Source organism: Serpula lacrymans (genome assembly GCF_000218685.1).
Source record: "Serpula lacrymans var. lacrymans S7.9 unplaced genomic scaffold SERLAscaffold_8, whole genome shotgun sequence".
Classification (NCBI taxonomy): domain Eukaryota; kingdom Fungi; phylum Basidiomycota; class Agaricomycetes; order Boletales; family Serpulaceae; genus Serpula; species Serpula lacrymans.
The window spans coordinates 351700-363027 of NW_006763297.1; the positions used below are offsets into that span (position 1 = coordinate 351700).

An 11328-nucleotide genomic window follows, 5' to 3' on the forward strand; every position below is an offset into this window, starting at 1 on the left:
GGATATTTCCCTGTTAGTAAATAGGTAAGCACAGAATGTGACATTCTTGTTGGACAAGAACTTACAGGTTGCTTTGTGGATTTACGAATTACTATGGTCTGAGGCATAACATCAGTCTAAGCAAGAGATTTCCCTGGGGAAGATATTTCAAAAGGCTAATTTGAATATCAAAACCCGCATCTGCTCACCCATTCCCATCACCGTTGCCACTGCATGAAGAACATCACCTGTTCTCCCTGCATGTTTCACGAATAATGCACCAATGTCTGTTGAGACACCAGTCATGTATTGCCATTTCATACTCCGCGGCATACAAATTTCCACTCCAAGTCTGTTGTCAAACCGCCACAAGAAATTTGCGGTACAGCTCGCACTCTGGCGAGCATATGCAAAGGGAAAAGTTCACCTGACCTGTCGTTATTTCGTTGGATCAAGTCAGAACGCTATAGGCTGTGTCAGCTACCCGTACGTCACCTGCCATGGAAATCAAGCCGATTAGTGGCTGGCATGTTGCTCACAATGTGTCCCGTCCGCTGTAATGATTCTGCAAGAGTACTATCAAATTGCGGACTGACACATCTTCCGCCGCGATCGTTTCGAATCGCCGGTCCGAGCTGACCGTGTGGTGCGGGAGAAGGCAAGCACAGCTTTACAGCTTTGCATCATGTCCATTCACGGTGCTATAACTATGTATCCCGAAGAAATCAAGCTGTCACGGTACGGTATCAGAGCGCGGATACCTCACTAAGACCGGTATCGAAAGCCCTCCCAAGGTTCAAGCGTTTCGAGTAATCGCAAGTCCAGGCCCATCTGACGCATGTAGTTCGTATAGAACGGCATGCCTCCGATCAAAATGCTGTACAGGATCAGAGGTGGTAGCGGCGTATGCCTAGGGGAAGAGAAGATAGCTCAGGCTAATCTGCAGCATGTACTTCCATTTTCTCTTCAATTCTCGCATGAGGTGGCGTCTGTGATTTCCTAAATAATAGGGGGATAGGAACGCTGGAAATGGAAGCTCGAGCATATAGAATGGTCTTGTCAAATCTCATTCCATGGTGATATGGCGAGGACGCAACTTTTGTCCTTTAATCGCATTGTAAGGTACGTGCGTAACTCTATAGCCTTTTCAAACCCTGCACAGAAAGTTCTGACAACGAGGTATCGCAATATCATATTATGGCTAGAAGTCAAGAATTCAGCTTACGAGTAAGATCAGTCTTCGGACTTCATGTGGTAAGCTACCATTTGGGTGGGTTCTATTTTACCCTCAGAGACGTTGTCAAATTATTTTAACCGCTCAATCACGTCCTTTTCGAGAGAGAAACGGAGTCACGGTATACTCTCGTTCATGAGCTCAAGCTTACGGAGTTGACGGGTGTTCTGAAGATGACCTTCCACTTTGTCTACAGCTTCTCAGGTGTCTCAGAAATGAAAATAATGAAGGTAAGTTTTTACCTCTTACGAACCTCACTTTCTTACAGGATTGAGATGATCACTGACGTGTTTAACCGCATCATATCATACTTTCGACGCATTTTTATTCGTGTTAATATCCTCATATGTGACTTGGTCGTTAGGTTTTGTTACAACAAATGTATCAGTCCACGCTATTCAGAGGGTGGCCTCAACAAGGGCGGAAATGTGTGCATTGATAGCATTGCCTCGGGTTTAAACATCTTGCGGGTAGTCGAATGCTAAGTGTGTTCATGAGTATTTAACAGGGCCTAATGGGCCAACACATAGCAAACATTGTACGGACGTCTCACTAATAGACAATGAAGTCGGTTGGAATAACTAAGCTGCCGCTTTTCAAGGTAGCCGAAGCCTGCGGTGTGGCAGACATCACGACAACGATAATATTGGTATGTAATTCGGAGATTAGAGAAGAGCTACCGGTACAGTGTCGACACTTCAAACCTGCGTGGCCACCCGAGTAAACAGCATTTGGTAGTTGAGTTATCTATCACGTTAATGCAAACTGAATATGCATTGAGGTCTTTGTAAAGTGAGGACTTGGTGCAATGACTACAGGTTTGGCGGCATCCACTCGACAGGATGTAAGTGATTCAGTAAGCAATGGTCAATCATATCACTAAACCATCCACAGATATGTCCAGGATCAGCTTCGGAGGGAGGCCCGAACGTTGGTAGACATCATCAAGCGCGCTACCTATGAAAAACTTGTAGATGAGTCCACCAGATGAAGACACATGCTGTAAGAGTGAGATCCATTCACTCACATGCTACGCAGTATTATGGGTAAATTAGGCACGAGAAAGTACAGCAAAGATTTCCATCGCGGTATAAAGTGAAGGATTCAGAGTTGATCGTCAATGTGTCCAACTCCCCTCGATAACTCCTCCATAAGATGCCTGTTAAACATACCAACACCACTTCTCTTCACTCGTCCTGCACTCAGGATTCCACCAGCTATATCCCTCGCCTTCAACTCCTTCTCCGCGAGATTGGGTACCGCTATGAAGCCCCATTGCCCACAAACCCCGGTTTTCATGAATCCTTTCATGAGTGGTTCAAAACCACGCTGGGTCCTGCCTTATCTTGGGACAGTAATAAACTGCATAACCTCGAGAAAGCTTCCTCTAGTCTCGCTGAGAGAGCGTATCCTTTCGCCGACACAGAGATGAATCTGTTGATGGGAAAGCTGATAGCGATAGCCCTTTCTTTTGATGATTCCATCAAGGACGACGAGATGTACACCAGTATGGCCGGGTTCACGCAGAGGGTGTACCTTGGAATGGCTCAGCCGCCAGGCGTGCTTGCAATATATCATGGGGTTCTAAAAGAGCTGTCCATCGTGTACGAAGAGGACACCCTACTGATGGGGCTGGCAGTTGTACCCTGGATTACTTATGTCGATGGCTGCCTGATGGAAAAGAGGCTATTGACGGTAGATGCTGTGGTGCGGGCTAGTCCCTTGGACATGGGATACCAGCACTTGTTGGAGCAGCAACACCATTTCCAGCGGTCACTTCCGTCCCCCAAAGGTGCTAGAATCGGTCCTAAATGTGATGGCGATAAGCAAGGCATGCTACCAATTCCATTGAAAGGGGATGCAGTGAACTTGTGAGTTATCTATTTGACTAGTATCGTTATATAGTGAGCTAACCTTTAATATATCTAGCCCACGTTACCTTCGCCTGAAGACGGGAATCAGCGAGTCATTCGTTGCAGCAATATTTAAGGCCAACAGGGGTCAGAAGCTACCGTTGACGAGATATCTTCATGCCTTGCCTGACCTTGTGTTTCAAATTGTGAGTCTTAAGAAACGGGTCAAATTGGAGTGTATGACTAACTCTCCTTTGCAGGAGATGATGAACGACCTTCTCTCGTTTCATAAGGAAGAAATCGATGGTGAACAATACAACGTGATCCATCTCCGGACTCAGGCCCTTCGATCTGCTTCGAAAAAGGGTAGCCAGGGCAGGGAATGGACGCTGATGGACACGTTCAATTTGCTTTGCGATGAAGTGAGAGATGCGACGTTCAGGATCGATGCAATGTTGCGGTTGGACGAGGTTGAAAGAAAACTTGAAAAAGGAGAGCGCCGAGGTCACGGCGAAGAAGACGTTGATATATTTGACGAGACAATAGCGAAGCAGTGGAGGTTATTCAAGGATGGGTATATTTCGTGGCATCTCGAGTCGAGTCGATACAAGTTGGATTTCTTGAAGAAGGCTGAGTATGCCTGAAGGTCCAGGGTAGTGAGCGTAGATTCCATGCGACTGTTCTGTATAAGAGATGATTATCGACTATGTGCTATATCAGCTGACTACCGATGAACAGCTGGCATGCCTCATGCTGGTCAAGAGACTCGTTTTTTGAACATAGCGCATAGGTAGTTGACATGGCTATCAAAGGCCCGTAACACCGAGATCTATACATGCTATTACTAAAAATGGCTCACCAGGGTCTACCTGGACTCCCTCGTCGTTGCCGTCGACAGTGCCAGCCTAAGGTATAAAAACACTGCTCATCCATAATGGTGGGGCAGTCAGAAGTCAGAAGTCTCTCGCGTTCACTTCATAGCTGCATTATAATCAGCTAGACATGCGTACGGACTTGAGGTATTATAAACAACCTCAGATTGGTGGAGAAGGGCGTCCTGCCTCTTCAGAGGGGAATAGGAATACGAAGGAGGAGGATCGTGAGTATATCCTAGTGCTTTGGTGCATAAATGGTAGACTGACTAGTTGGCTGGAAATGGCTGCGCAAGCTACCAGGGTGACGAGCATGAGATTCGCCCAGAATGAGGCTGCTAAGGTCTGACGTGGCGGGGACGACGAAGAAGCAGCTTTTAGTATACACCCTCATCTTTCGTAAATTTTGGCCAATTTGGTTCATAAGTAAGTGCATAGATTTTGTCGTTTGACCTATATTGATCATGTTTTTCTAAATCCACGAAGTCGAGAGACCCTAGGAAGAACGAGGATAATGGTCACTGCAAGCGGCAAGACGGCGACAAAGAAGGACGTTGTGGTAACGAAAGGAATGGCAGAAACTCTTCTGGGTGTTCAGTAGATCAAAGTGTTTTCGAAAATGGACCACTAGCTGTCGATAATTTCGTTGGTGATATTACTTACTACACCTGTGGTGTCAAAAGAGGCAAGGTGCGTCAGTTGCAATTGTTATGTCGGAAAAATCCATTTTAGCAGATCAGACACTGTGAGTATCTGAGATAATCCTGTGTTGTCTGTCAATCTGTTGCGTTCATGATCAGACGCTGATCGAGCGCTAATCAGGTATGAGAGATGAAACGATCAGGCCAATCAGCGAAAGTGGCAAAATCGGGACCGCAGATTACCTCTCACCAGGCATTGTCACGACATTGGAAATACGAGCGGGCCATACCAGATTCCTTCAGACACTTAGCGGACTCAGAGTCATTAGTTGATAGACAAAATGTAAAAGTATTAATATCAATTCCCAAAACGTAAAAACATGTCGCCGTCAATTAAATCGTTTAAATAAAAGCTCCCCTCCTTGAGATCAAACGCATTGATCATATGAACTCCCCGAACCAAGTACTCTGCTTTTACTAGCTCAAAATCTCTGGCTTCATCATACAGCCGAGCGCCCGTCCACCTAGTCCTTGGGTTTCCAGCCGAAAGCTTGAGCATCTTGACCACTGCAATGTCAAATGAAGAATGTTGAGTAAATATTCTGATCAGCTTTTTGAGTCGAGCAGGGGTTGGCTCTGGGGTGTCCGTGTTGACAAGAACGAAGTCGAAACGTGGTTCTTGATTGAAGCTGGGGTTACATCGGAGAATATCGCATCCTTCGTTCCAATCTTCCATGGATTAATATTTAATGTATATGCACTGATAATTTATAATCTGTAAAGTGAGGAACAGCGTTAGAAGCTTATGACTAGAAATATGGGAGCATATATTGATGAGCTTACAGTAATGGGATCTTCAGCATTTGCTACATCACAGTTGGCAGCCAGGAACCTTCGCAAATATTTGTGGAACCCTCGGAGACCATCATAATGCTCCATCACTCGCGACGTTGTAAGATTCATGGGTGAGCCTAGTGACCAAAGGTTTTGAGCTATTCTCGGATGACGAAGTCTCTTCAACAATGGGTGTAGAATCACGTCGTCGTTTTTTGCCGTTCGATGGCATAGTGTTGGCGACAACTGACTGTTTTTCAGTTCAATCTAAGGTGAGTGGATTCATCCACTATTTTCATTATAATTACTAATCATGACGTCTGAGGCTCCACCAACCCACAGAAAGTATATAAATCACTGCACGCAAACTTCCTAAGTAAACCCAACCTGTTCAACACCACCAATCCCGAGTTGCAAATGACATCACTACTAATGCAGGTGCGTTTTGACATGTCTCACAATACTTATACTTATCCTTTCAAAGCAGAATTAACAACTGGAAGCTGACTAATCAAAGGATTCACATCAATTCCTGGTATTTTCTTAGACACTGGTTTGAATTGTACGTTCATGACAGCTGTTGAATATATATATGTCTTAATAATTGTTGTTCCAAACAGTATGCCTCGAAGTTGTGAACAACTTCGCCAGTGCCGAACCAGCGGTCAGCAATGCATTCTTCCAACAGTACTTCTATATTTTCCTAATAGAGATGCCAGTGTAGTTCGGTCGTTTACTCTGTATACTTCATTGCTCGAATATCACATGTGCAATTAACTAGCTCTACTTTTTTCGTGCATTTATCTTATAAGGTTCGAAAAGATAATATAGGCCATACCTACAATAAGGCTTTGGACCAGGACAATCAGGCATGTTCTGTCTGTTCAGATATGACTACTGTTACTGGTACCAATATAGCACCATCGGAATCCTCAGCTCGAACGGCAAGACCGTTCTGGTAAGGCCTATCACCTTGGCCGGAGCGATCATAATGATCAGGGCCTTCAGACAAATCGGCCGCATCATAATGCCATGTGTACTCGGACATCTCAGGGCTATCGCAACAATTATTCTGAATAAAACCTGGTCTGACCTGTTCGCAATCTTTTGTATCTAATCTGATGCTCCGTTTTCTGCCAATCTTATCAGACCACACTCGGCCTAACCATGGAAAGTGGATTTTTCCGACATACTACTCCGTATATCAATATATCTGCACTATTATACTCATTTTCATTTACTTTTCTCAAGGTTCGCATAAGAAGTGTCAATTCCAAATTGTTCTCGGTGGCTTCGGCGCAGTCTTACTTGCTATGGTCATCGCAGATGATGGTGTTTATCAACTATGCTTGGAATCATGGAAACAAAATTTAAACTTACTCTGATGTGACGCGTAAACAAGCTGCCGTTATAAAACCAAACGGGTCGATCGCACAGACACTTGCAATTACTCCAAACTGCTCTTCCGTCACTCCGAGTCTTATGTCAAATCACAAGAAAATTCCGTTACAAGCGGTATTTTGGGCCTATATTTGACAAACATATGCATAGGTGTGTCACATTTTCAAAAGGAGAATAGAAAAATACTAAGGGAAATCATGTGAGTCATAGGTAACATAGATATATCTAGCCCTCCTTCATTTAATCATGATTGTGTTCATAAAGCCTTTCTTTCACATATTGGGCATGGATACATATCCCCTTTTCGGGAGTCGTCGAACGGTCCTCTTCTGCAAGCTGCTGGGGCAGGCAGCCTCGTCCTTTTTCTTTGGAGCCAATGACTTTACCTTATCGAGTTTCCTGTCGCCTTTCTGCGAGTCATCTTCGTCAGAATCATCGCTATGATCTTCCGAATCCTCAGAATCCTCAGAAACCCTGCCTTTCCCCGCATCTTTCTGCTGACCCAACAACTTGACTGCCTCCCTCATAAACGTCTTCTTTTCCTCTTCAACCTGCCTGCGTTTGATCTCTCCCTTGCTCAAATCCGGGCCCTGACCGCTTGGGACGTATCGAATCATATTATCAGCACGCTCGAAACGGCCTGACCATTGAAATATATCCATATCCGCTTTAAAATCCCGCACTTCTTCATCTGTCAGGTTGTGGAGTCTCGATTTCCTGATCAGAGACGGTGCAGAGCCAGGGAAGCGTACGTCGCTGGCGTCCCACGAATCGAAGAAACGCGACTTTGCATCGGTAGTAAGCTCGATGGAAGCAAGAGTGGAAAGGGAAGTCCCGTCAGAGGAGGATTCGCTGAAACTGCTTGAAGTCGCGGAACAGTTCGTAGAGGCGACGTTGGTGACAGATGAGGTTGTGGAGGATGACTTCATTGTGAGTGTATGTTTTTGACAAGGTCGAATTTTGAGGTCACTGGCGGATTGGACTGGAACTGATTGATGCTATCTCTGCATTGCGGGCGTGTTTAAATGGCTCGCAAATATACGCTTTGAATGTTGCTTGGACTGACACCCGCTTTTTGATCGTAGAAGACGCTTTGATTTTCATCCGCTTTACGATGATGTTCATGCGAACGCTTTGGCCATTCGCGCGTGGCACCCACAACAACGCTTGCGACATCGTGCTTTAACGCTTTGGCCTGCCTTAGCCACTCGACGATGGCCTTTTATTGTTCGCAATGGCCTGAAGTAACTTATCATTGCATTTTTCGTGATAGCCCGCTCATATACTACGACATGACGTGAATAGATAGTCACCTGTTTGCTGTGAAATGGTTCTTCCAATCCCAATCTCCAACAAATGCAGGGGCCGCCAGCCTTCGTCTAATTGAAGCACTCCCCTGCGTCCATGTCTTCTTTCGACAATGGAGCCTCAGGAACACAAACGGCTCTACCCTTGTATTCACAGTAGTATGCCTTGCCACCCATGTTCGTGCAGTTTTGTGAGGAGAGGAATCCAATAGACCTCGAGGGATCGCATCTAAGTATGTCAATAAAACCCCACAGTGAGAGGCAGAAAACAGCACCCTTTCTCGATATATTGCTCACTGGTAAGCTTGATACCGCCGTTTGTGCAGTTTATGACCTTTGTTGGTGAGTGCCTGGCCGATTTCCTTGGGTTGAAAAAATGCTCACTGTTACGTTCAGAGCAGTCACTGCAGAGGTTATGAGAACAGTGGATATAAGGAGTCTCTTAAGATCCTGCATGTTGATTGTGTTGGGATTTGATTGAACGGCGGTAAGGTAGACGAGAGTGAGGAAGTTGCTTGTGTCGAGTATTTATATGTAGGTGGGTGATGAGTGGCAGTACAACTAATGTATTGGAGTTCTTGAAATGCCAAAGGAGCTAGCTCCACCAGCTCGATCCCCGAATGAGGTGAGACAAAGAGAGCGCAGTAGCGCTGCATGCAGACTCAGCCCAGCTATTACCATACCTAGTTGACCAGGAACAGGAGTTAGCATCGAATCTTAATTCTTCCTCGGTCCTACAGGTTATAGGCAGATTGAAGCTATTGGCGAACTAAACATGGATATACCATTGTGACCGATTTCTCAGCTTGTACACCATTTCGGCCCATCTTTAGTTGAGCGTCTGAGTGTCGCTTACCGAGTCAGAGGAACGCTCTGGATATCTCCATTTTGCATTGTCAATACTTCTGATGGACCCGCGAGTCCAATCCAATCGGGAGGAAGTGCTTGGGCCCTCAGAGACTGTAGGTTTCAAATGTTGCAAAACACTCGTAGGGTGCTTACCCAATGGGACGCAGGCCTATTTTGCGGTTTGTGGATAGAACCAACTATGGTGCCGTGGTTCCTGCATGTCATTCATGGAGGAATACAAAAGTTAGGAATATACCAGGGCGACCTCCAAAGAGAAATCCAACAGTGTAAAGAACAGAGAGATACACCATCTGAGGAAGTAAAGAACAGAGACAGAGTAACGTCACGACCGTCAGTTTTGTGCTTACAGTGCACAAGAAGCCGGTGAACGTCTTAGTCGTCAGTTTACGGTGGCAAAATAGCTCGTGGATATATGGAATACATCAACTTACATAGGCGGAAACCATTGTTATCACAATTTACTTTTCCATTCACTCGCTTTGATCATGATATCTCCCCTTTTCCCTACTATATCACTGACGTGTTTAAATCCACATAAGCCCAGCGTAACATGCAAATCGGCCAAAGTCTGCTGCAAGATCTGTTCTACACCCGCCTGCCCTGCGATCGCTAGACCATACATGAATGGTCTCCCAACTGGAAAGAAGAGAAATATCAATACGACTTGAGAATCAGTAAGGAAAGAATGAGTCATTGGTACGAACTTAGAACGCCCTGGGCACCTAGCGCAAGTGCTTTGATGATATCGCTACCTGTGCGTATTCCAGAGTCGAAGAGAACAGTGAACTTGCCGGATCTCTGAGCTTCCAAGACCTTGCGCGACTGGCAAATTCGGTCCAACGCATCCAGCGAAGCGATAGCACCGTCGACTTGTCGGCCACCTATAAATGGGAGTGAGTATTTGTCTCTCATCCAGGGGATTAAGCGTGTTTACCATGATTAGATACGATGATCCCATCTACATTCATTTCGATAGCTTTCTCGGCATCCTTTATAGGAAAGTAAGAATGCAGTACAGGCGAGACTGTTTGTTGACGTACTTTTACACTTTGCAGACCCTTCAGGACCAGTGGCCCATCCCAGTTATCTCTCAGAAACTTGATGTCGTCCCAAGTCCTGAATACCCCAGGATTAGCCTCCGAAATCCACTCTTTGCTCAAAGCCATCATCTTCTTGGCCCCTTCATCCCCACCCACCGCGCGCTGTCGTATAGCCTGAGGGTCAAATGGGAACTTGGTGGTCTCGTGTCTTGGCTCCAGGCCATGTCGTGCCATAAACACAGGGTCGGCCACACCCACTTGAACGCCCACGCCATACACTGTCGGGAGGAACGCGGACTTGATCTCGGACGGACGCCATCCGAGGCGCATGGCGTCCACAGTGACGACTAGAGCAGTAAATCCGTTGGATTTCACTCTCTTCAACACCGACAGCGTCACGTCTGCAGTGCGAGGCCTGGGTAACAGACGGGTTAATTTACTATCCACTAAACGAAGAAAACGGAACTAGCCAGTAAAGTTGGTACCACCTGTGAGCGCTTGGGCCATTGGCCTTGGCGATATCCTCGATGGAACGAGAAGAAGCTGCACTCATAATGAAAGGTACCCCTATGTTAGCTGCAGCCCGTGCAGTGGCGAGTTCTCCATCTGCATGTAAGACACCCTGGGTGCCGATGGGAGCTACGAAGAGAGGTGATGGGTATTTTACGCCGAATATCGTAGTCTAGCATTCACATATAGCACCAATGTACTGTTGCGGCGATAAAAGCACTTGCCTCCATGTTCCGAACGGAAGCATCAGTCAACACTCTAGGAATAATCTTCCATCTGTCGAATGCTTTGCGGTTCGCACGTTTTGTGGAACCGGTCCCAGCACTTCCAGAGACATACAAATAAGCCGCTTATGAGGTCGACAATGGGTGAGTCATATAGCGGTTAGGTGAGAACGAGTGGGCGTACGGGAATCACGTTTGAGAACCTCCTGGGCTCTCTCGTCTATCTCCTTGATGTCGACGGTTCCCAGAACAGGTGGCTTCCCAGAAGTGAATATTTCCGAGAGATAACTTGACCATCTGTCGGGATGTGGTGCCTTGGGATCCATCGCTGTTCAAAGACAAGTTGATCTTATGGCAAAGGTAGTAACAGGGCACGGCGTGTCTTTTAAACAACTCGTGGCACGACAATGGCCAGTCATTCCTTAGCCGTCTATTTATGTAGCTCTAGATGAACTAAGTTAGAATATATCTTCTAGACCGAACAAGGAAACTCATGAGAATCAACCCGAGGAATCTCACAGATAGCACGTTGCTTACTAGTGAGCCCAAAGAAGGGAAAGTCA

At 46.0% G+C, this 11328-nt stretch overlaps 5 protein-coding genes across 5 annotated transcripts; 2 read left to right on the forward strand and 3 right to left on the reverse strand.

Annotated features, from left to right (window-relative positions):
• Positions 1-2368: 2368 nt before the first annotated feature.
• SERLADRAFT_438780 (uncharacterized protein) lies at positions 2369-3710 on the forward strand (the record flags this gene model as incomplete). The annotated part of the gene is made up of 3 exons (XM_007319170.1): positions 2369-3084; positions 3143-3272; positions 3327-3710. The coding sequence occupies 3 exons, from the start codon at positions 2369-2371 to the stop codon at positions 3708-3710; spliced, it is 1230 nt and encodes a 409-aa protein (XP_007319232.1).
• A 358-nt stretch (positions 3711-4068) lies between these two features.
• Positions 4069-4912, forward strand: SERLADRAFT_408859 (uncharacterized protein; the record flags this gene model as incomplete). The annotated part of the gene is made up of 5 exons (XM_007319171.1): positions 4069-4165; positions 4235-4281; positions 4425-4628; positions 4671-4683; positions 4761-4912. 5 exons carry the CDS (start codon positions 4069-4071, stop codon positions 4910-4912), a joined length of 513 nt encoding a protein of 170 aa, XP_007319233.1.
• SERLADRAFT_469430 (uncharacterized protein) lies at positions 4909-5692 on the reverse strand (the record flags this gene model as incomplete). The annotated part of the gene is made up of 2 exons (XM_007319172.1): positions 4909-5354; positions 5423-5692. The coding sequence occupies one exon, from the start codon at positions 5313-5315 to the stop codon at positions 4938-4940; it is 378 nt and encodes a 125-aa protein (XP_007319234.1).
• Positions 5693-6735: 1043 nt separating this feature from the next.
• On the reverse strand, positions 6736-7357 carry SERLADRAFT_391481 (uncharacterized protein; the record flags this gene model as incomplete). The annotated part of the gene is made up of 2 exons (XM_007319173.1): positions 6736-6964; positions 7079-7357. One exon carries the CDS (start codon positions 7339-7341, stop codon positions 7087-7089), a length of 255 nt encoding a protein of 84 aa, XP_007319235.1.
• A 2047-nt stretch (positions 7358-9404) lies between these two features.
• SERLADRAFT_449858 (uncharacterized protein) lies at positions 9405-11091 on the reverse strand (the record flags this gene model as incomplete). Its single annotated transcript, XM_007319174.1, is given in 9 exon segments — positions 9405-9627; positions 9696-9872; positions 9926-9980; positions 10032-10107; positions 10170-10205; positions 10225-10446; positions 10502-10713; positions 10766-10890; positions 10950-11091. The coding sequence occupies 9 exon segments, from the start codon at positions 11089-11091 to the stop codon at positions 9443-9445; spliced, it is 1230 nt and encodes a 409-aa protein (XP_007319236.1).
• Between the last annotated feature and the right edge of the window lie 237 nt (positions 11092-11328).